The 22,438-nt window shown below is 40.0% G+C and overlaps 1 protein-coding gene across 2 annotated transcripts in view; it reads right to left on the bottom strand.

Moving 5' to 3' along the window:
* PLA2G4A (phospholipase A2 group IVA) overlaps window positions 1–22,438 on the bottom strand; it is an 83,306-nt gene that overhangs the window by 5,327 nt on the left and 55,541 nt on the right. For both annotated transcript variants that reach the window (XM_080406453.1, XM_080406454.1), the window contains 7 exons: window positions 21,737–21,873; window positions 17,598–17,820; window positions 16,051–16,165; window positions 10,593–10,730; window positions 10,193–10,285; window positions 7,252–7,323; window positions 4,978–5,220 (listed from right to left, as the gene is read on the bottom strand). In XM_080406453.1, the coding sequence (XP_080262579.1) occupies window positions 4,978–5,220; window positions 7,252–7,323; window positions 10,193–10,285; window positions 10,593–10,730; window positions 16,051–16,165; window positions 17,598–17,820; window positions 21,737–21,873 (1,021 nt within the window). The remainder of the gene's footprint in view (window positions 1–4,977; window positions 5,221–7,251; window positions 7,324–10,192; window positions 10,286–10,592; window positions 10,731–16,050; window positions 16,166–17,597; window positions 17,821–21,736; window positions 21,874–22,438) is intronic.

Genomic DNA, 22,438 nt, shown 5'->3' with positions numbered 1-22,438 from the left:
AGATGAAAAAACCAGAGCTGGAAGGGACCTCAGTGAAGTCACAGGTCAAGTACACAAACGTCCTGTCCCCAGGCAGAAGCTGAGGTGGCTAGAGGCAAAACTGAAGGGGTCAAATGCCCAGGTTTGACCCTAGCCTTCCCACCCTTACCCATCATCCCAAACCACCCACACATAAAGGAAAGCGTTTATGGGATGTTAAGGAGACAGATTCCTACAACCCATGCCCAAACCTCTTCCCCAGGTTCCTTCCCAGCTCCTCTTCCCCAAATAACTGAAATTTGCCTAAAAAACCTTAACATGGCTCTGCTCTTGTGTGACACTTGTCTGTGTCTGCTTCTGTCCAGTAAAATTAGGACTTTCAAGTTCTTTTTTCAGCCTACACCAAACCTCATGACACCATACTCACTACTAGGCTAGGAACAAAAAGAAACAGTAACTCGTATCTGTATCTGAAATTTAAGCACTGGGCAGAATTACATGGAAGTGCCTTACCACTATTACTGTCATGGTATAGTATAAAATAGTCTATCTCTAACGCCCAAACGGAGGGCTGAAGAAGATGTTGTTTCCCCTTTAACCCAAATACTCCCTGGGTGCAGCTCAGGAAAAAACAAGCAATTTTTCCTAAGTGTCTTTGCACTTACCCAAGTCTCTGGGTGCTGCTAAATGATCCCTGAAGTACTTAAAACTTTCCTCATAACAGTAATTTCTTGCTTTAAAGCTTAAAAATATTTCCAGTGCATGTTTTTGCCTTTTAACTAAAAACTAATGCTCATATCTGTAGAGGGCAGTGTAATCTAAGGAATGCTGGATAGAATGATATAATTATTTCTTGTATAATTAAATTTTCTAGCACCTACTTATTGGCAATGGAAGTAATCTGAAAAAGATATTTTAGCGTGAAGTAAATCCATCAAAAATAATTCAAACTCTAGTACCTATCATTCCAGGATCCATGAGAAAAATATACTGTTATGAGCAGCAAAAAGATTCTCAGAGCTCATATTTTGACCTTTTATTTTTGTTATTATTTGAGGGCACTTTGATAAGAAATGAGGCACCGGTTTCCTAGTATTTGCTTTGATTTCTAAGGGAGAAAACACTTTCAAATCATTGCCTGTTGCTAAAGGGCTAAGTGCGTTTACAGACCTATTTTAGAACCAGATATAATTCATAACCATGAATTAGCATAAATCAATGAAAACATAGGTCTATCAAATTAATCATTTTAAAAACACTGGTAAAAAACTGCACTTACTACAGATCCTTTCAGCACAAGTAGACCAGTTTTGTTTTCCTCCCCTTTTTTAATGTCAACATTTCAAATATAATTTAACCCATGTACTCAATAGGATTTCTAAAAATAGCAGAAACATTTCTGTTTAAGTTTTGTATTATCTTATTTTACAAAATTTGAATTTTAAAGTCAACAGTGATCCTTTAAACAACAGTACCACCTCTCATAATGTTTGTGATAGGTATGCTACTGCATACACAAACTTCCTATGACAAAGGCATTGAAGAACAAGACAGTTCCTATTGCTTACAGCCTTCATGACTCTATAATCAAATTTATGATAATAATCGTATGATATTTGAAATGATAAAATATCATAATGCCATCAATAAATATATAATGACCACACAGATCGTTTTTATTAGTTGTGGTCTTCTGTAATTACAGAAAAAAATGCAAGTTGAATTTCTCCTTTTTATTGTAATTCCTCTTAGATGTACACTTCTAATCTTTGAACTGAGAAGAAAAGTCCCAAAATGCAACTTGTGTCCATGTTACAGGGTCAGAATTCAAAAGCAATAAAGACAATCTGGTTATTTTCATGACGTGACCTTAAAGGCAGACTGAGCGTGTGAGCCGAGTTGATGCACACAGGGTCTGGAGCCAGGGCCAGAGGCAGCACACGGCACTGGGTGAGACAAGGAGGGCAGGCAGGACCGACTGCCGCCCAGGACCTGCAGGTGAGCCTGCCATTGCTCCTGGGAGAGATGTAATGTACAGTAAGTATCCCTGACGGTAAAAGAAGTGCCACCTGCTCTATAACCTGTGTGGTAGTTATTCTGAAGCGCTGGAAAAGAAAGTTTTGGGATTTTTGTACTTTACAGCACATGAATCCAGGAGAATCATTCCATATACTCTAGCAGCCCTGCTAAGTCAGTCCATTGTTATTCATCAAATGGTATGAAGACTGAATGAAGTATTTATCCTCTGGGAGCCTGGGACATGAATTTTCAGTCCGTGCAGACTGCTTTTATGAAAGATGCATCCGTATTATGAGAAGTCCATCAAACAGCAAACTGGGAGAAGCGTGACTACAGCTCTGTGTGAGCTAGCGCAGTACGCCTACCTGATTTGCAGTAACTGGATACACAAATGGATATTAAGAATTGTTTGGAAATAAGAAAGAGCATGTTCTAGAGACCAGACTTTGTCACAGATAGCAGCTTCAATGGAAGTATGGGAGATGAAAAGGGCATTTGCTGCTGACATGCATCCACTGTAACAGTTTCCATAAATACTGAAATAAGGAAGCAGAGCTTATGAGTTATTTTTTCCCTATTGTTATTCACTCTGCTTTTTCTCAAGTGATTCTGGTGTGTCATAACATCAAGGCACAGAACAGAACAACTCTGAGTTCACAATGACATCAGTCAAGGGGTGTAAAGTTTTAAAGCTTATTTGAGATCAATTAATAAAATGCTCAGCATAAATCGAACCTGTAGCAAAGTGAAGCCAAGCATCTGACTTTCTGATCGAGCAGCTGAGATCCCGTCTGCATGCACTGCAGGCCCTAAATTGAATCCGCAGTAATGACTGCAGCATCTGCTTAGGTCTGCCACAGTTCATCCTCTGCAGCGCGACCCAGTGGGTCTACGAAGGTTCAAGACAACTGGAGATGTAAAGTATTATTGGTATCCTTTCCGATTCATTTACTTCTCCTTTGGAGTGTCTGGTAATAAAGAGAAATTAAGTCCTAAAGCAATTCAGACTTCTCTCTGTACTCAAGCAGACAGGTAAACTGCTAGTGGTAGGAATAAATATGCAAAGTTTAAATGCATCCAGTGCCTTGGTAATACACAATATTTTAGATTTACACCAAAGTTTTCTGTCTGCTCCTCTGGGCTCCTAGGCTCGTACATACGTTAGCAAAATTCACAGCATTAAAATGTGGATACACTTATCACACTACTGAACAACTACATGTTATATTAACTACTGAAATCTCATGGGCTTTTTAACTGTTCTTGACCATAATATTGCAACCACTCATACCTGTTAGACTCAAGTTGTTAGTTCAGGTTTACAAGTGTGGGCTTCAGATAACACTAAAACGATTGGAGTTATGTCAAAGTTTTGCCAGACATTTTACCAAAAGAAATTTCAGGCACTCAAAAGTAATTGTCTCAGAGGTACAGGCTCATTCTGTCAAACCAGCATTTTAATTCAATTGGAATTAAAACCCAGGAAGTTGACAGTAGATTCTGAAGGTTATTCACATGTCTTAATTATGCAAAATTCTCATCAACTGTCATTTTTCCAATCGTAATTTACTACCCGCTTTCCTGCCTCTTTTACGACTACTATAAATATTAAGATTACTCAGTTGTAAACACCTCTGAGATGATAAAAATATTTAGAAAGTGGAGTACAGATGGAAATTACTATACAACCACTCAAAGGGATTTGTTACATTAACAAATACAAATTAGAGCGCATCTGCTACTTAAGCTTTTAAATGACATCTGGTATTTACTCTTGCATAACGACCAGCCAGTACAATCTCTTTCCTCTGCACAGAAATAAGGGCTGAAGTGAGTACTGTTACTCTGAGGGATGGTTGGCGGTGCTGTGCTGCAACACAGGAACATGGAAGGAACAGCACTTTCAGAGATTTGTAGTTCTTTGGCTTGATGGATGTCAGTAGTGATCCACAATAATCTAGAAGCACTATAGTCTGTATCACAGAAACTGTATGTGGAGGCTCCACCAAGCATGCATTTTCACCGGGATGCAACTTTTCTATAAGGCAACTCATACCCTTAGCTCAGTGTTCTGTTACCTACTGAGGAAGAAAAAAAAAAGCACTAGTGCCAGAAGAATACTAAGAAATCAATTGGCTTTCATTGAGAAGATTGTAATGAACACTGTCTATAGCAAATCTTCAAACTGCTAATTGAACGTGATTCCTAATTCTTTGCAGCTACCGTCTCAGACACCACATACTTCATGGAGTGGGGGAAGACACTGAATTTCTTTTGTAAATTAATATTTTTCTGAAAGTCTTATTTTGCCTCCTCATTCCTGCTTAAGCCAACATAAAGGTGCAGATGCACCTACACATCAGTCACATGTGAAATGTGGATGCACCTGACAGATCAGTGACACCGGGAAGAACATGGTGTCAGCAAAGCAAGGATCCAGAAGTAAAAAAGTGTGTTGCTCCCACAGGTTTTTCAGAGGGAGACAAAGTCAGTAGAAGGGCGACAAAATTTTTGCAACAGGGAAGCCCTGTAGAACAAGGAAAGGTTTTATTTCCACCAGAAGGCTTAGAACCAGGAAGAGAAAAGGAACACCACAGGATACCTTATGGAGAAGTCCAAGAGAGTGAGAAAGTGGCCTTAATGAAGGGCACCATGCACAAAAGCAGCTCTGTCAACTCAGCCAGCAATTCCTTCAGACCTAAAGAGCCACCTCCCCTCCACGAGGCACTGACTGTTCTGTATGCTCTGCCAGGGGACAGGGGAGTAAGGCAGCAGTCACCGCGTGGTGCCCTGTGAAACACCCAGTCACCTCAAAACCTCTGATGCTGATCAGTACTAACGACTGCCACTACAGAACCCTTCTCCTGCCTTCAGGTATGTGCTGTCGTAAGCCTCACAGTTTGATGTTACCACCCTGAGAACTCAAGTTTCTGGTTTTACTAATGAATACGCAGCCACATAGGCTTTCTGCAAACTAACCTGCAACCGCTGCATCTAGTTCATCTTCCTCCACGGACTCCTGAGTAAGAAGCTCTGCCAGAGGAGAGAGCGGGTAACAGCTGTTGAGGTTCAATCCCAGCATGAAGTTGTGCACTTTCCCAGCACGCCCTTCCCTGGTGTTGAAAAGGGCACTATCACCCACCAAAGCCATCAGCATTCGCTGCACCCAGCTCTCTTGGCTGTTGTTCTGATACTCTTGATTTGCCTCAGCATTTTCAGTGCCTGGAGAGGAAAATTAAAATAACCAATGGTGAGACAGTTAACGTATAAAGTATAAACCCGAGATTTCTGGGTCTACTAAAATAAAGGACCTATTAAAATAAAAGGAACTGGGTCACAGCCTTCTTTCAAGGAGCCGTGGACTGAAGGAGTTCTGCTGCAGGAATTTCAGAGGAATGGAGAGAAACCGCGCTCTTAACGTCACAGGCCAGTGATACTTTTCATCTGCAGTATAGCAGTGTGGATGTGTCCATCAGAAAAATCGGCTGGGAATGTGTAAGATGACCTGAGCCAGACTCAGTCTGGATAGAAAGGACAATGACACTACATATGGCTTTATCTGTGCTAGCTTTATGCTTTATCTGGGTGCCAGCACCTGGAAGACAAACTCTCCTGGACTCAGGGGACAGACTTGAGTCGCCAAGATCCATACTCTGTGTAGACCTAAATTCATCTGGATGTATACTGACACCTTTCTCCATCTTTTGCTGATTGCTAGAAACTCAGCTTTCCTTAAGGCAAGGTTAGTCTGCATAAAGCAGAATGCTACAGCATCAGAATTCTCAAATACCTGAAAATACTCTTACAGTAAACTGTAGACTACAATCAGTATCTGTTTTAATTAACTAAAGAGTGCAATGAAACATCCAGACTTGAATGTCTATAGCTAGATGTTGCAGTGAAAACGACTTGGATTGGTGTCACCTTGCATTCATAAACTATCAAAGTTGACTTTTTGGGGTGTTTTGTGTGAGAAGACAATTCAGACTCAGGCTTGATACTTTAAATCCAGCATTGAAACATGCCTCTTTAATCCAGACTTTAAAGGATCTGATTTTTATATAAGCAGAGAAAAACCAAGCATCAAACACCACAAAATGTAGAGGTCCAACATCTGTACAATATTCTATAGAAGTGACAGGGATTACCAAGTGTTTACAAATCGCAGAGTTGTAGGTTGCCCGTTGTGGCTACAAACTTTGAGAGAAACGTAGTGTTACGTGCTAGCTATAGGCTTAAATAGGAAATCTGCAAATGAACACAAAATGTGGTACCACCCTCTCCCTATTATTTTACACATAATGGGAATTGAAAAAGTAATAATTTAACTGAGCTAATGACATAATTCACTGCCTCATCATACAAGATTTTCTTTTCTTCCTGTAGATCCTAGAATTACAAAGAGCTGCATTCCCATCTTTCGTTGTTAAAAACAGGTGAAAATCACTGTTGTCCCCAAAAGTATCATCAAATACAGGAAGCCTTATTAGGACGAGACAGAGACCCTGACTAAAATCACCAAAATCCCCAGGTGGTTTAGGTACCTAAAGATAACTATCAATAGGATCTTTTCTTCCCACCATGCAATGTTGCCCTTGTAGTTGTGCCTCTTCTAAGAAACTGGATTTGGACACTGTTTAAAGCACTGTGCCAAGCACCAGGGAGTTCCTATATCAGATGTCATTTGCAAACATGCTAGAAGACACCATGAATGCTGAAAACATAAATTAAACCATTCTCAGGTTAAACAGTTCATCAAGGAGCCCCTGAAAACAATGGACAGTGTTAGTTTGCTGGGCCAGTAACAATCTGAACATGCCTCTGAGCTCAGCAGGTTGCTGGCGACAGACTTCTAGAGATCATTGGCTCAGCAACACTCATTTTTGGTTGTATGCAAAACTGCAGACGGCTGCAAGGCCCTGTTGGGCTGACGCCAAGACTGAAGATCTGTGAGAGAATCACTTGATCATCAGCTTGACCAGGAGCCATGAAGTCAAGCCAAAGGATCTCCTGAGGTCTCTTGTTCAACACTTCCCTATTTTGCTTGAGCCACTGGCTCCTTTAAGATCCTTGGGCTAGGCAATTAAGTTTTACCATTGGTATAAATGAGAGCAGAGCTCTCAGTCGTAAGAGATTATTGCTAAGACTATGGAAAACCAGCTGTGGCTGATTACCAACATCCACAAACCTGACCAATCTACTGGAAAGCCAATGAAAAGAGTAAACTGAAACAGAATCTGAGGACTTCCTTACCTTTTGGATGCTGTGATTCATCTTCGCTGTCTGAACTGTCGTTGCTTACAAGATGCTTTAGCCTAATATTTTCTGTCGAAAGAAATACAAAATTACTTTAAACTGCTAGGGTTTAATTGTCAGAGCAGCTAAGAATTTCAAAAAAATCTGGGTCATAAAACTATCGTAGTCTTCATATGAGAAAACACAGCTGAAGAAATTCAGTCTTCTGTGGCCATCTTTACATTCAGAATCTGATCAGAATATACTGGCTTTAGGCTGCGATTTCTGCAGAGCTCCTGCACTAGGCAGATTAGCCAAACGGCTGAGAAAACAGAATGTAATTCTAAACTGGTACCTACCGCTTACCTCTGCACTACATATCTGACACATTTCATTCACCTCGAATAAAACTCAGACGTATACATTCTGTTCTCTCAATAACTCCTAGTGAACTAGAAAGACAATGTTAAGTTCTGTTAGTTACTTGCCAATTTAAAAAAAAAGAAAAAAAAAAAAGAGGAACGCTTAACCCCATTTATACATAGAAGAATGGATAACCTTAAAAATAGCCATTTTAATATGTATAAATATACATATTATTAAATATATATATTTAGTAATAACAGAAGAACAAAAGCCAAGATGGTTATGAAAGTTTTACTGGAGTATGTGTGAAAAAGTCCAATGCAGTTACATGGGCAGGAAAGACATTGGTTTTCACTTCATAACATTAAGTGTGAGAAATAAAACTAGAAATGAGTGAACTTCTCTGGCAAACCCCTGCATTTTGTTAGGGTTAACAGCTTTGTTTCCAAAACAACCGCAAAGTCATTGTTAACTGTTCATTACTATTCCAAGGCATTATTTCAAAGTCAAAACGAATACTGAAAAAGCAACACATTCCATGTCTCAGGTAAGGTTTGTAGTGGAGGTGAATTCACGTGAGAATGGATTATAGGCTGACAATATTATTTTTGCTAATTATGGAGGGGAGACTTGAAATACAAACATTTGCAACATTTTATGAGCAGCCTGATCTCAGAAGCTTCTATCCTACAGAGGCTGAAGACACTCAGCAAATTCCAGTGATGCAAATGTATCCAAGAGAAGACTTGAAAACAACCCCTTTATTCCCTAGTACAACATATGCTAGGAATCATCTCTAGTTGAAATCTGAAGCCAGCTAAAATAAACTGAATGAGGGTTGTTTCCTAATGAACTTGAACATACTATCAACTAATTCTTTTTTCCATTAAAAAATTAAAATAAAATAATATCTACTTTTCATCACAGAATGAAAACGTATGTTGTTTCTGGTGGCATACCTCTGCTTTGGGCTGTAATTTCCTACAAATGCTATAATTTCTACTAAATGCAGTACCAAAACAATGTCGATTACACTTTGCACTTTTAGCTTACCTCTAAATCTACAAGCACACCTGGCTGAAAGAAAAGACTGAACAGAGAGTCACTGTAACATCAAGTGTAAAAAACCCACAGCTTTATTACCCTTGGTAATGAATACTGGACACATGGCCACCACTGTTGCTTTTTTTCTGAAGAGGATTACGCCCTCTTAGATTTACATACAACACTGTAAAAATCCCCACAGAAACAGAAGAGCTTAGTCATCATGTGTTGTTCCTTCAATACTTTTTCTGTTTAATATTCAGTGGGTCCTCAATCACTACTCAAATATGGACAAAGATGCACCAAAAAAACCCACGTGCAAACTCCTGAGCAATGAAAGAAGGAGGCAGGTCAAAATAAAAATTAGTGACCAAAAAAGGAAGCTAACAAAACCAACAAATGCCATTTTTGGACTTCAATCACCTCTTTAAAGCAACCTCTATGCAAAATTTATTATTTACTGCTGTGTGCAACACTGGCTCTTCTGATGTCCATTGGCATCTGGGACATCTTCAGCACTGGTAACAGACTGTGGTTCAAGTCACATTAGTATTCTCACATCTAATCTCACTTCAAAGCATATTTTTTAAATTATATGTGAAATGAGCCACAGGTGAGAGATAACAATCTGTCTCTCAACATCTTAAAAAGCAGTAACACAGACTTTTCAACTACCACATTTATTGACAGAGATCCTCCATTACTAAGCGTTAACACTCATGAGGTGTATCAGGAATATGAATCTGGAAGCACAGGTCTCATTTTCACCCATAAATCGTACATTATCAAAGAGCTGAATACCATCTACCGGGAGACAGAGACAGCTAAGGGGCTTGGGTGTGCGTGTGTGTGTGTTTTGTTTTTTTAAAAAAATCAACTCCATCTGCATTTTCTCTCCACACTCTTCAGAAAAAACTGGCTGTCTAGTACAGTATATTTATTGGTTATACAATTCTCTGGAATGCCGCCTTCTGAAGAGGAAAAAAGTGTAAAAACCCTTTCATTATCAACTGCACTCTGGAATAAAACACAATAGCTAAACTAAGCTACAACTCTTTTCTTAGAGTCATTATGCCATTTGTGCATTAGGAATGAAACTGAAGTCATCAGATACGAACAGGTGACTTGAATGGAAAAATCTAACAATGCAGAGATGATAAAATTCGGTTTTACTTTACTAATAATCCCTTGCGTAATACAGTGCAGTGTCAAGAGAATATGCAAATAACTATCAAGTATTTGTCAGCTTCTGATCTCCAAAAACTAGCGTAACATTAAAAAGGGAGTTGGGTTAATTTCATGAAAATAGTTGGGATATATGCATGTGACTTTCAGTGCCTCTGATCAGAAACAAAAGGGAAAGAAAGAAAATTACTGACCGTCTTTCACTGACCTCATTAGAATCTAGCAATGGCAGCAATTAAAGTTACTTGAATTCCACATTCTTAAAATAACTACCAGCAGACTGCCATCCTTCCACAGAGTGAGAGCACACTAAATCTTGCTAGTAATTGTTTTGCGTAGCAGAAGCATTATTTACTAATGTTACCTAATTCTTCTTCCATGGTGGGACCTTTATTTTGAGAATTGGAGACGCCAAGTACTCTGTTAAATAATATAGAAAATGCACTGCCCCAGACACCTGAAAGGGAAAAAATAAACAATGAATGCTGGCTGGTAGAAGGGAAAAAAAAACCCCATATACAAGTAGTTGCTTGCTCTCTGAACACAACCCTGATTTCGGAACATGCCAAGTCAGATGTACATACCAGAAACAATAAAAAAGGGAATGCCAGCCCATGTCTGCGAAATCCTTCAAATGGATGTCTTCCAACAAACTGAGAACTCTACTTCTTGTCTCACACTCTGTGTGACTGCATTTAAAAGCCCTTCCCCATGAACTGCTGAAATTAGTCTTATTTTAAAGTCTCCTTCTGTCACATACTCACCCATCAAGAAATGCAAGGGATTTTCACTATACTTCTTCACCACTGTCCCCATAAAAAATTTGCTTCCAAACAAATCAGGAGACATAAAAGTGCCATACTTTGCCATACCAATCTCATATGGACTGAATTCCACCCAGTCTGCAAAATAAGAAACAAAATTGTGCTTTATTTAGCAATCTCAGCCTGAATAGAAACAGAGGATGAAAATACATAAATGAATGAAACCTCTGTCCGAGTGAAGAAATTTTAGTTAAAATGGAAGTTAAATAACCAACAGGAATACTTCTTAGGTTGTGATGAAGTCAAAATTTTGATTTCAAATGAGACAAACTAATGTCTCAGCAGAGAAGGAATTCTCATTCTCCTCTGTTATCACAACAAACTTTTGAAAAAATGAGGTTGCAGAAACAGAAGTATAAAGCAATCATGAATGAGATCATAATGAGAAAAACAAAATTGCATCTGGTTTTCATCTCATGCTTCAGTATGACTCCCTGTCACATGAAACGCAACGTGGGTCTAAGTTTCCAAGTTTCTTTTCTTTCACTGTCATCCTATGAAAAACAGAGAGCAGTAACAAAGGCAGCAGAAAAATCATCTAGTATCACAAAAGTTTTGAAACATTCTAGGACAGGCATTTGAATTCCACCAAAACCTAAAATTTCTAGTGAAATCCAGTATGAAAAGGCAAAGCTGAGAGGCAGCTGAGAAACTTACTAATACCAAACAATGCCAAATATTTTTAAAAGTACGTTCCATTTTATTGAATACAGAGCTCAATAAAAATATGGAATAAAATGTTCAAATGCATTTTCTGATCTTAGTAGAAGTATACCAGTAATGATATATGCCTTTTTTGAAAATGGATTCAGCTGACTTTGAAATATTTTCTTTGATACAAGTGGATTTGCTTAGATCAGACAATTTCACAAAGGGAGCAATGACAAACAAAAGATACCCTACATTTTTAGTATTTCACCCATTCAACTGTTTTGTCTTCCATATTTTTAGTAGTGATTACTTCTGTAAACAAATTGGAGGTAATTCTGAAATATGAAGGCAGAAGAAACAGCTTTGAAAAATCCCCACAAGTCATAGGATGTGTCCACTCCTCAAGATACTCGGTGTTTCTGTTGAAATGTTGAGTGTAAGGTTAACCACTTGTCCTGGATAGGAATGATCTAATCATGACTGCTGAGAGTTTTGTTTCATGGGGCAATGCTTATCTATGCTAAGTCAAATACAACATCCTATTTTCCAAATAAACCACCCACAAATCTTCACATTTACTGCAGCAGAAGGAAATTCCTTTGAAGACCTAGTCCAGGAATTTAATGGTATTTCCCTTGAGATATATAAACAGGAATTGGCAGATATGTATTCAGAAATGTGTTGACGGGAAGACTAGATTTATAATTAGAATTCATTTAATCAGTGATAGGCCTTATATCTAAAGAAGATAATTTCTAAATCACATATCCTGCATAGGGAAATAAGATTTCTGCCTTAAAATTAAAGGGTTTCAGCATTAGCTTCTGCCATTCCAGAAATTTCTTGAGACAGTGGCCATTTAAATGAGCAGGACTTGAATGTCCCAAGAGACAAGAACTCTATACCAAGAGAAATATATAGTGTTTATATATATATATCCCAGTAAATCGGGCTAGTTTCTTGGCTGTGACTTAATCCAAAATGTACTAAAATCAAACCTCTCAGCTGTGTTCAATGCATTTTGGATGTGGCCCTGATGTAAGTTTGATCGTAACTCTACACTGCTGCTTACCAGCTGAAGATGCAACAGATTTTTCCTGTTCTCAGGAGGAAAAACAGGTGGTAATTTGCCAACATTAAACATTTGGCAGATGCAGGATGGGGCACATAAACGCCTCCACTGTACTACAACACAGAGACCAGACTCACTTTAGAGTCCAGCCTTGCTGCATGCGGGCAGATCAAACCACACACCGTAGGCAGCATGTGTGATGGACGTGGCTAACCACGCACCAACTGACGGATCCCTCTGAAACCTGGAGCCCGGGATCCGACTGCCATGAGTCCTCCTCAAGGCAGCCATGCCTCCAGAAGGAATTCCATCGCACCTGCTGGTACGGAGCAACACACACTCTCACCCCGTCACCGACATACGTTTATGTAGTGGATTTGCATGGCAAGGTTTTGGTAGTGGAGGGGCTACAGGGGCAGCTTCTGTGAGAAGATGCCAGAAGCTTCCCCCGTGCCCAGTGGAGCCCATGCCGGCTGGCTCCCAGACGGACCCGCTGCTGGCCCAGGCCGAGCCCCTCGGTGCCGGCGGCAGCGCCTCAGGGGAGGGGATTAAGAAGGGGAAAAAACCAAAATATGTGCAACACAACTGCAGTGGAAGAGAGGAGTGGGACTACGTGAGAGCAGCAGCGCTGGCACCCGGGTCGGGGCAGGGGGAGGCCGGGGGGCTCCAGGCCCGGAGCAGAGACTCCCCGGCAGCCCGTGGCGAAGCCCCCGGCGAGGCCAGCTGTGCCCCCAGCACATGGGGGGTCCATGGGGGGGCAGATCCCCACCTGCAGCTCATGGAGGACCCCACGCAGGAGCAAGTGGGTGCCCAAAGGAGGCTGTGACCTGTGGGAAGCCCACGCTGGAGCAGGTGGGTGCTCAAAGGGGGCTGTGAGCCATGAGAAGCCCACACTGGAGCAGGCTCCTGGCAGGACCCGCGGCCCCACGGAGAGGAGAGCCCAGGCTGCAGCAGGTTTGCTGGCAGGACTTGTGGCCCCGTGGGGGACCCACACTAGAGCAGTCCGTTCCTGAAGGACTGCACCCCATGAAAGGGACACATGCTGGAGCAGTTCTGGAAGAACTGCAGCCCATGGGAGGGACTCACGTTGGAGAAGGTCATGGAGAACAGTCTCCTGTGGGAGGGACCCCACGCTGGAGCAGGGGCAGAGTGTGAGGGGGAAGGAGCAGCAGAGACACCGTGCGATGAACTGACCGTCACCCCCATTCCCCGTCCCCCTGCACCGCTCAGGGGGAGGAGGCAGAGAAATCGGGAATGAAGTCTGGGAGGAAGGGAGGGGTGGGAGGAAGGTGTTTTTCTGATTTGAATGGTAATAAATTAAACTGATTTCCCAAGTAGAGATTGTTTTGCCCAGGATGGTAACTGCTGTTTGATCTCCTTGTCCTTATCTCAACCCATGAGCTTTCGTTATATTTTCTCTCCCGTCTGGTTGAAGACAGGAGTGATAGAGTGATTGTGGTGGGCACCTGGTATTCAGCCAGGGTCGAACCACCAGTTTACCATAATGACTTTCAAGAGCAAAACACCAAAATCCAAAATTTGACTGGTCTGGCACCGCAGCAGCAGCGATGGTGGTGAACAAGGCTGTTAGGGGATGGAAGCACACAATACCAAAGCCAAACATTAAATTCCAGTCCCCTCTTTAACACTGGATATCAGTATTCTCAGGTAATTTCTCATTATTAAAGAAGCTATCGTAATTAAAAAATAATAATAAAAAAGTCATCTAACTAAATCACTGTAATTATGTTCAGTTAAAAATATTACTGCAGTTTTGGGTATGGCCAGCACCACCTGGGTCAGAAATGCCATCAGCAGGGAGAACATGCAGAGCCCGAGGCATGAAAGCTATCAACAGCTGCATGAAATCTTGCACCATCACGGAAGGAATGTTATCTTATATAATTAATGCATGTCAACTTGAAACAACATGAAAGACCTCACCTAAATCTATAATCTAGTAAATAAGAAAGTGTAAATATTTCTGCTCAGTTTACTATGTAATTCACTTCAAGAATAGCTGTTCAGTTCTAAAAGGAGAAAAAAAAGCTTACAATGGAAATGATCAAGATCTAGCATCCTATATATTGATACAGATGACAGCCTCAAAAAAGCAAAACCAAGAACCCCTGGCAGGCACAATACATTTTTTAGACCAATTGGTAAGGCTAGAGAAATTATGACCAGCCTTCAGGTGTTCTGGCCTTGCTTAGAGAAGGCCATTATTAACTAACCATAATTTTGTTTGTAAAATGGTAAATAAGTAACCCAGCAAAATTTCTCAGAAAACAGAAGCTCATGAAAAACCAAAACACTTTTATTGTAAAAAAAAAAAGTTTCAGTCCCCTAAGGAGGAAAGTAGGCATTCTCCCATGAAAAATTTGACTTAATTTACCACCTCATTTTCAATTACAAAGTTACAACAGGAACTTCTCCAAATAATCTTTTTAGGAAATGTGGATACAATGTCTGACTTATAAACCCTGGGCAAGCCACTTGGTGTTTCCCTTCTCAGACTTAATATATGACTATATATACATATATACCCTTTTCTTTGTACAGCATCTAGCATAATTGGACCCACAGAATTGAGGCTACTAGATGGGATTGAAACCTATGGAATAAATAAAAGCAAAAGCCACTTTGGTGTTACCAACAGTACTTTACACTGTGCCACAGGTAAAAAAGAGGTAGTGTAATTTGTTCAATTCTAATTTCACTCTTCTTAAAAAGAGGAATAATTCTGTGTGATTGAAGAAATTTCCCTTTACCTGTTTGATATACTAATGTTAAGCAGCTTTCTGCTGTTGGAGAAACGCCAGCTTTCTTTTTCTCTTGACTCCTGCAATGTACTTAGTTACTACATGGATAAGCAGTATTCTTTTCATTGGTAGGGAATCTTTTTTTTGGTAACATATAGAGAACAAAACTTGGCCACCACTTAATATTTCACAGAAACCTAAAGAGGCTGTTATTATAGTGTTAGACTTACTTTCAGGTAAAAAAAAAATTAAATACTAACTGTTACAAAATGGTCCAAGAGTATGTCTCTAAACTGCAAGAATGATGGAGAAATAAAGGCCAATAATCTAAACCAGTCTGTTTGTCTTTCCATGGACAAAAAGATGCACCTTAAAAGCCAAGAGAAGGCTCAGTTCCGTGGTATGCCATGAGGAAGACATCCATTTGATGCCTGTTCTCCACAGCCCTGTAACCTTGGTGCAAATACTGCACCAATCAAGTGTGTATCCACCTACCTAAGTATGGGTTAACTTATCCCTACGTAACTCCTTGTTATCAGCCTCTACTGTCAGATTCCCAGAAGCTGCTGAACACAACCCTGTCCATTTCCCAATCACTTTTTAAAACCCACCAGAACTGTCTTTATGATGTGCCTGTTTGATGTACCCTTCAACATCACAACTTCCTATTCTTTTTGTAAGTTAAAATCTCCCAGTACTCAGTTTGTAACAATGCAAATTTTGTTAAGCCCCAAAGAATGTTTCATATCATGGCAAATTCCTTCCTAATCCTTGCTGCAAGACTAATAATTTCTAAGCGTACCAGGTTGCAGGATACAATTATTCTCAGAATTATTAAAAACCCAGGCTTTTTGGTCAGCCATACACTGCTCTCTTCTTTTCACAAGTGTCTCAATACAGATTGGAAACATACCTGCAAACATCAGCTCTGAGACATCTGGTTTGACGTGGAGACATGTAAAGAGTGGGAGAGCACACTGAGCATTATTGATTTTCTCTTTCATGTTGCTCAAAGTGGTGTCCATTCTCTGCATGGAAAGGAAGACATTATGTCAAAATGGATCCTGTAAAGGCCTGATGATATTTGGGAGAGTACTCATTTCTCTCAAATTCTCAAAGAGAAGGAAAATGGACAAACCCAGCTCCTTAAGACAAACAGAACAGAAGAATTTGTAAAAGGAAGTACTCTGCCTGAATGTCTTTGATCTGCACAGTTCAGGAAGGAGGGAGTGGGAGAAGACATGATAGGAAAATGACAGAAGCATCTGTTAAAGAATCCAAAGTAACATGGCCAAAATGAAAACAGTATTGCTTGACAAAGCAAGTTCTTTCCCTCTGCTACTGTAAAAGATGAAAAGAAGGAAAAACCTCTTAGGCAGAACTGCCAATAATGATCATATAATGCTTTTCAATCTGTGCTGTTTCTGAAAAGTCAGCAAAGATAACTAAGAAAAGCAAATGGACTATTAAGAGGTTTACATTTGCTAACCAAGGATCTGCATCTCCCCCAGAAACCATTCTGGAGTCTGCAATCAAGACAGACTGAAAGTCATTATGACATAATAGTGCTAAGATGTGTTATCTGTGAGTAACCAAAATCTTCATTTCCACTTTTCACTGACTGTATCAGGTTCAGATTTAAGCTAAACATTTGTGCATTTGTTTAACCTCTTAGTAAACAGTGACTTCTAACCAACCTCACATGATCATTAACATTCCTTCATCATCAGAAACCTATGCTATATATCACAGTTCCTAAAAGCTGTGTCGCCTGCTTCTCAGTACTTTAAAGTGTTTAAAACCTAATGGCAATGTATACTCATGAAAGACACAAAAAAACGTCTTTGAATTTAGTAACACATTTCAATCCTACCATAAGACCAAATCCAAGTTCTGACTGATCCAATCACCTGACTCATTTGAGCTTAAAGTCTGTGTGCCTGATTCAGTCAATTAGGATTTTTCAATAATTAAATACAACAGTATGAAGCCCTCCTATTGTCCCGTTTCCCAGAAAAACAATAATTAATAGAGATAGATATGGATCTTTACCTTGGAATTACTATTTGGTTAAACAAATGCTCTTTTTCTTATAGCAAAATGTGCATAAAGAGGTTGCACCACATTGTAATTTTGTTGTTGAAATTGCTTGAGCAAGTGATTTTAATACACAATGTTAAGAGCTTGCTGCAGGTACCCAGCAACTGAGTTCATTTCTGTTGCACGTGAATGCATGATGTTTTCCTAGCTGTTAAAGAAATGAGTACCATTCAGAAACATCCCAGAGCAAGGAAAGCATTTACAAGTTTCTTACCCAGTATCTTTTCAGCTGTAACTTTAAATATCCCGATTACTAAATACGCTTTGTTAAATGTTACCAAGGTCATTTCAAAAAAATATTAGCAGCGTTTATTATGCAACAGTTTCATAACTCTAATAACCATAAAAAGATGAACTCACATTATGGATAAGTGTTTCACCTATCAGCATTCCAAAGATATCTGTGAAGGTGACAGGCTGCCCTGAGCTTTTCTTATTCCACAGTGCTTCAATATAGCGTTTGACTTTCTGAGGAGTGAGCAGCAGAAGTGGGTTGTGACTCACGGAGTTCATCAACTCTTGATTAATCTCCTTTGGTCCTTTTTCTGGAAAATCTGGGTGCGAATACAAAGTTGACATGTACCTGCAATGGAAAACAGGCTCTGTAAGTTATCAAAGCCTGGTTCAATGTCAGCTGCCTGAAATGTACAATAAGCTCATAAATAATTTGATACGATTACTGATTAAATCAGGTTAATTTATTCACCATTTATACAGTAAAATGCCATTTCCTTTCTCTCAAGGCACAGAAAGCCAAACAATTTGTTCTAGATGTAAGCATATAATCAAAAACTCAACATACATTTTCATAATGTGTATGATGTAGAAGATTAAAGTGTTCCTCATTTATATGTTTAAGGGATAATGGACAGAATCCTCTTAAGTTGAAAAAAGTTTCTCAAGTTGTCACAGCATACAAAAATTTGGGAGACTGGAGGTCACAGATATATACACGTGCAGTTCTTTCACTCTAAGATGTCTCTCTCTCACTCTCCAGTTCATTATCACTATCCAAAAATTCCTAAAATATATTAGCGTATGGCTGGCTTTCCAGGATCTAGATGTTTTCATAGTAAGATGAAGCACAGTAACTACAACCTGTGCAGAGATTTAATTGACTCGCAGGACTGAGAAGAGGCCTATCGGGCAATCTTGATTTTGTCACTGAGTAACTCTGGAAACTGAAGGTTTTTTTACTCAAAATAAAGTTTAGGCACACATGCAGACAACTGTGGCTTGCACTTGGTTGGCTTAAGTAACACGATGAGTGAAGACTCAAGATAGGCCATTCCCATCTTCTAGATGTTCATTTCATTGTTATTTGTTCAGTTAGCTGGCTCAGGTAAACATACCACACTGGCAGGCATAGTTCTGCACAGCAGTGAGATATGCACTGTGTGAGCCTGGCCCTGAGACCACTGCCCACCAATTCACTTGACAGCGTGATGAACCCCACCACATGCCTGATGTAAGAACTTGCTCCATAGTCCTTGTGCAGTCTCTAAAGCCTAGCATGCACGTCAGCTCGTGGGTGGAACAAACTCAGCAGCAAGCTTCCATGTGAGCAGAGAAAGGAAAATGCAGGATGAAGAATTCAGTACAAGGTTGAAGCAAGATGACAGAAACCATCAGGGAGGTAAATGCACTGCTTCAAGGTTAGGCATGCATCTGAGTGAACAAGCAAAAACCTGCCTCTCCCTCCAGAAAAGCAATTCTCCACCCTTTAGAAAAAGAAAAGAGCATTATTCCCAAGTAATAGACTGCATAGAAAAAAAAGAGTTTCAAAGTGTCAATTAATTTATTCATCAAACAAGAGAGTTCAGATAATCTTGCTATTTTAGTACAGATTTTATAAGTTTACATTAGATCAACCAAGTATTCACAACTGAGTTTTCCCCAAAAAAAGACCTCATGGACATCTGACTGACATCTTTTCAGAATACGGACTACATACCATTGCCTAGAAACACAGTGAAATTTTTTCACACTGTGTTGCACTGTTCAACTGCTCTTCATCCAGCCAAATGATACCATCCACTTTTCACAAATCTGACAAAAGTACATTGAGATGTCTGATAAATCTGCCCCCTCAATCACTAGTGATAAAAAAAAACCAGGTTCCTGGGATGCCAACCTTTTATAGTCCAATATGAATAAGAAATTTACTGTAGTTTCTAGACACTTCCAGCATTTCAAAACCTTCTGGCATTCTGAAAGCTTTCTATCTAGTTTGGGAGGGGGGAATCAAGCTTCACAAGTGAAAAATGATTGAAAAAAACCAACACACAAGGAATAGAACAGACCATCACCTATTTCAGAAGGTTTAGCAACATTGGGGTTAGAGTATTTCCTCAGAACGTGTGGAACCAAAATTCATGTGCTTCCTTAGAGGTTAAACCAGGGGATAAAACTAATCCCAGGCAGATTCCCTGCTCATTTATATTTAGCTATTCCAACAAAAGTCTTTCTCCCTTATTCTTGAAGAAAGGAGACATCCGTATAAGCTCATAATTGTTGTGGTTTAACCCCAACTGGCATTAGACTGGCAGGAACCTCAAGGTCTCTATTCCAAACTCCTGCTCAATGCAGAGCCAACTTAAAAGTCAGATCAGGTTGCTCAGAGCTTTCTTCAGTCAAGTGCTGCTTTCACAGTAAGCACTCACCGAGTCATGCAGAGAGAGGACGACACCTTATCCAGCCTAGCCAAGCAAGGATGGGGCAATACGTTCCAGTGCCTGACCACTCTCACTGCAAAACAGCTAATTCCTAATAGCTAATCTAATTTCTCTTGCTGTTAACTTAAGGCCATTACTCCTTGCCCTTTCTCTGTGCATCTCCAAAGCGACTGTTTTCTTTACAGCTACTCATTAGGTAGCTGAAGACAACAGAAAGATCTCCCCTCACCGCTACCTTTGCCTAGTCCTCAAGGCTAAAGAAACCGAGCTGCCTCACTTTCTCATGTGCTCTAGTCCCCTAAATGCCTTGGTCGTACTCTGATGGAATTACTCCAGTTTGTCAATGCCTTTCTTGTACTAGGTGGCCCTAAACTGGATCCAGATGCAGCTCCACTATTCAGACTAGTACCGGTTATGATAAAATTGTATTATGTGACATTTGCAATACCCCCTTGAAAATTTCAAAGTTTTCTTAAGATGTAACACCCTCTACTGCAACCCAATCCACTGACATTAAAACCAAATCTGCAACTTTGCACTTAATGAAAAAAATACGTAGTGTGAAGGAGTCCAAGCAGTTAAGAAATTGGGGCTAAATTTGTCAGATGTCTTTGGCTGATGAAAATTACACCGCTTTGAAATGTGTTTCATCATTTCTTTTAAGAAATGCGAAAACAAATAGTTTCAACATTTGTAGTAAGTGTAACTCGGGACAACTTTTATAGAAGCCAAGGAGACAAAAGACGGCAGGTTCATAGCACTGGGCAGGGAGAAGAGAAAGACCTTCATTCAGAAGAGTGGTTGAGGGACACATAATACTGGGGGTTCAGAGCACTCTACTGCCTACAAACCCTTGAGCTCATAATGTGCAGACAGTGCCTTTCACACAGTGACATCACTCTGATTTTCTCCTGCTCACGTGGTTCCTGTTAATGGGCTGAAGTATTTATCGAGTCAGACAGAAGGCCATCATAACTACCTGATAAGGGCATTCTAATTGAGACATCTTTGAAGATCTTTACTCCCATCTGACTAACAAACTATTTTGAAAAACAATGTAATTTCTAAATTAAACAGTGACAATAGGAGTGATAACAAGGTAATCCATAGCAGGATGCCCTGCAGCATAGCAGTCAGTCAGCATTCTTTCCTACAAGCTGAAATACACCTGCTCAAATCTCCTAAGAAAGAATCAGTGTAACAGGTCCTAGTCCTAGACATCCCCAGTAAATCCATCCACTAAGAAGGGGATTACTCAGTCTATAATGGAACAAAAGATCTTTCAGTGATTTTGAGAATCTCTGCAAAGTCCCCCAAAAGCATACAATCCATTTTGGGTTGAATGAGTCATTATCTTCAAATCACAAGAATTTATTTTTTTTTCCATTTCATCAGCAAAACAAAACAATACAAAAATATTTTGGATTTATATCAACAGCTTGAAGTCTTAATTTTTTGGTATCAAGACGAAAGAATCAGTTACACAGTTCTAGTACAAACAGTATTGGCTGTTCATACAGAAACATGGGGGGGGGGTGTAACACCTCTTTCCATCCATTCCTACTTATCAAAGCTCCTAAGATCACCTGGAGACTGAGCTGTCTTCACCCTCTGAGGCATTCTGAAACACCTCCACCTGCAGACGTGCTCCACTGACCCGCTATGCTGCAAGACAGCTGTCCCCATATGTCTTTTCCATACTGACAGTGCACACACAGAATTTGCTGTGAATTATAACCTTAGATGTAAGTTAACTCTCATGAAAATTCATTCTTGAACTTCCTGAAGAAAAACTGAAGAAAAACAAAAGAAAAAAAACCTTACCACGTGGATCCTGAGAGACCAGCAATGTAAGTCGCACAGTCTAAAACTCCTGATTCATAAAGTGCTTTCATGACTCCAGCAAACCCTACCATGGCACGAAATCCACCTCCTGAACCCAGTATTGCTATCACTGGTACCTGCATAGATGAGAAGAATAGCAGAATTCCACATCAATTCTGGTAAAGACTTAAAAGTAGTAAATAAACATTGTTCACTGATCACTGGCCAAACATACCAGTCTTGTGCAATTAATAGGTCACCATCCAGAGATACTCACAGCAGAGAAGAAAGCTGTGCTTTCCCAAACTTGTGCATAGAAGTTCTAACAAGCCAAAAAGAAGGTAATCTGCAGTCTTTTAGTGGCACATGTATAAGAGAATGGCAAAATACTTTATTAAAGCGCTTCGAGATACTACTTTTAAACACAGTACGTTAGAATGCAACATGGGTGATCCCACCCATGAATTTACCTGTTCTCTGGGGCCAAGAGTGATGTACAATATTTGTATGTCATTTACTTAGTCCCTTCTGCTTCACAAAGAAGCTGGATGGCAGGATTACTTTTGGACTGCAGCACAGGAGGAGGGCAGAGCCGATCACAAGCAAGGGAAGCCAGGAACTAGCTGGCAGCATGAGAGGTTCTGCCAAGGTAGAAAACTCGCTTCCTTCCAGCTTCCTATTTACCTTCTACCTAGGGACCAT

Source organism: Falco punctatus (assembly GCF_963210335.1).
Source record: "Falco punctatus genome assembly, chromosome: 11".
Lineage (NCBI taxonomy): Eukaryota > Metazoa > Chordata > Aves > Falconiformes > Falconidae > Falco > Falco punctatus.
The sequence above is the reverse complement of the archived record's forward strand: the minus strand, read 5'-3'. Positions and strand labels throughout refer to the sequence as shown.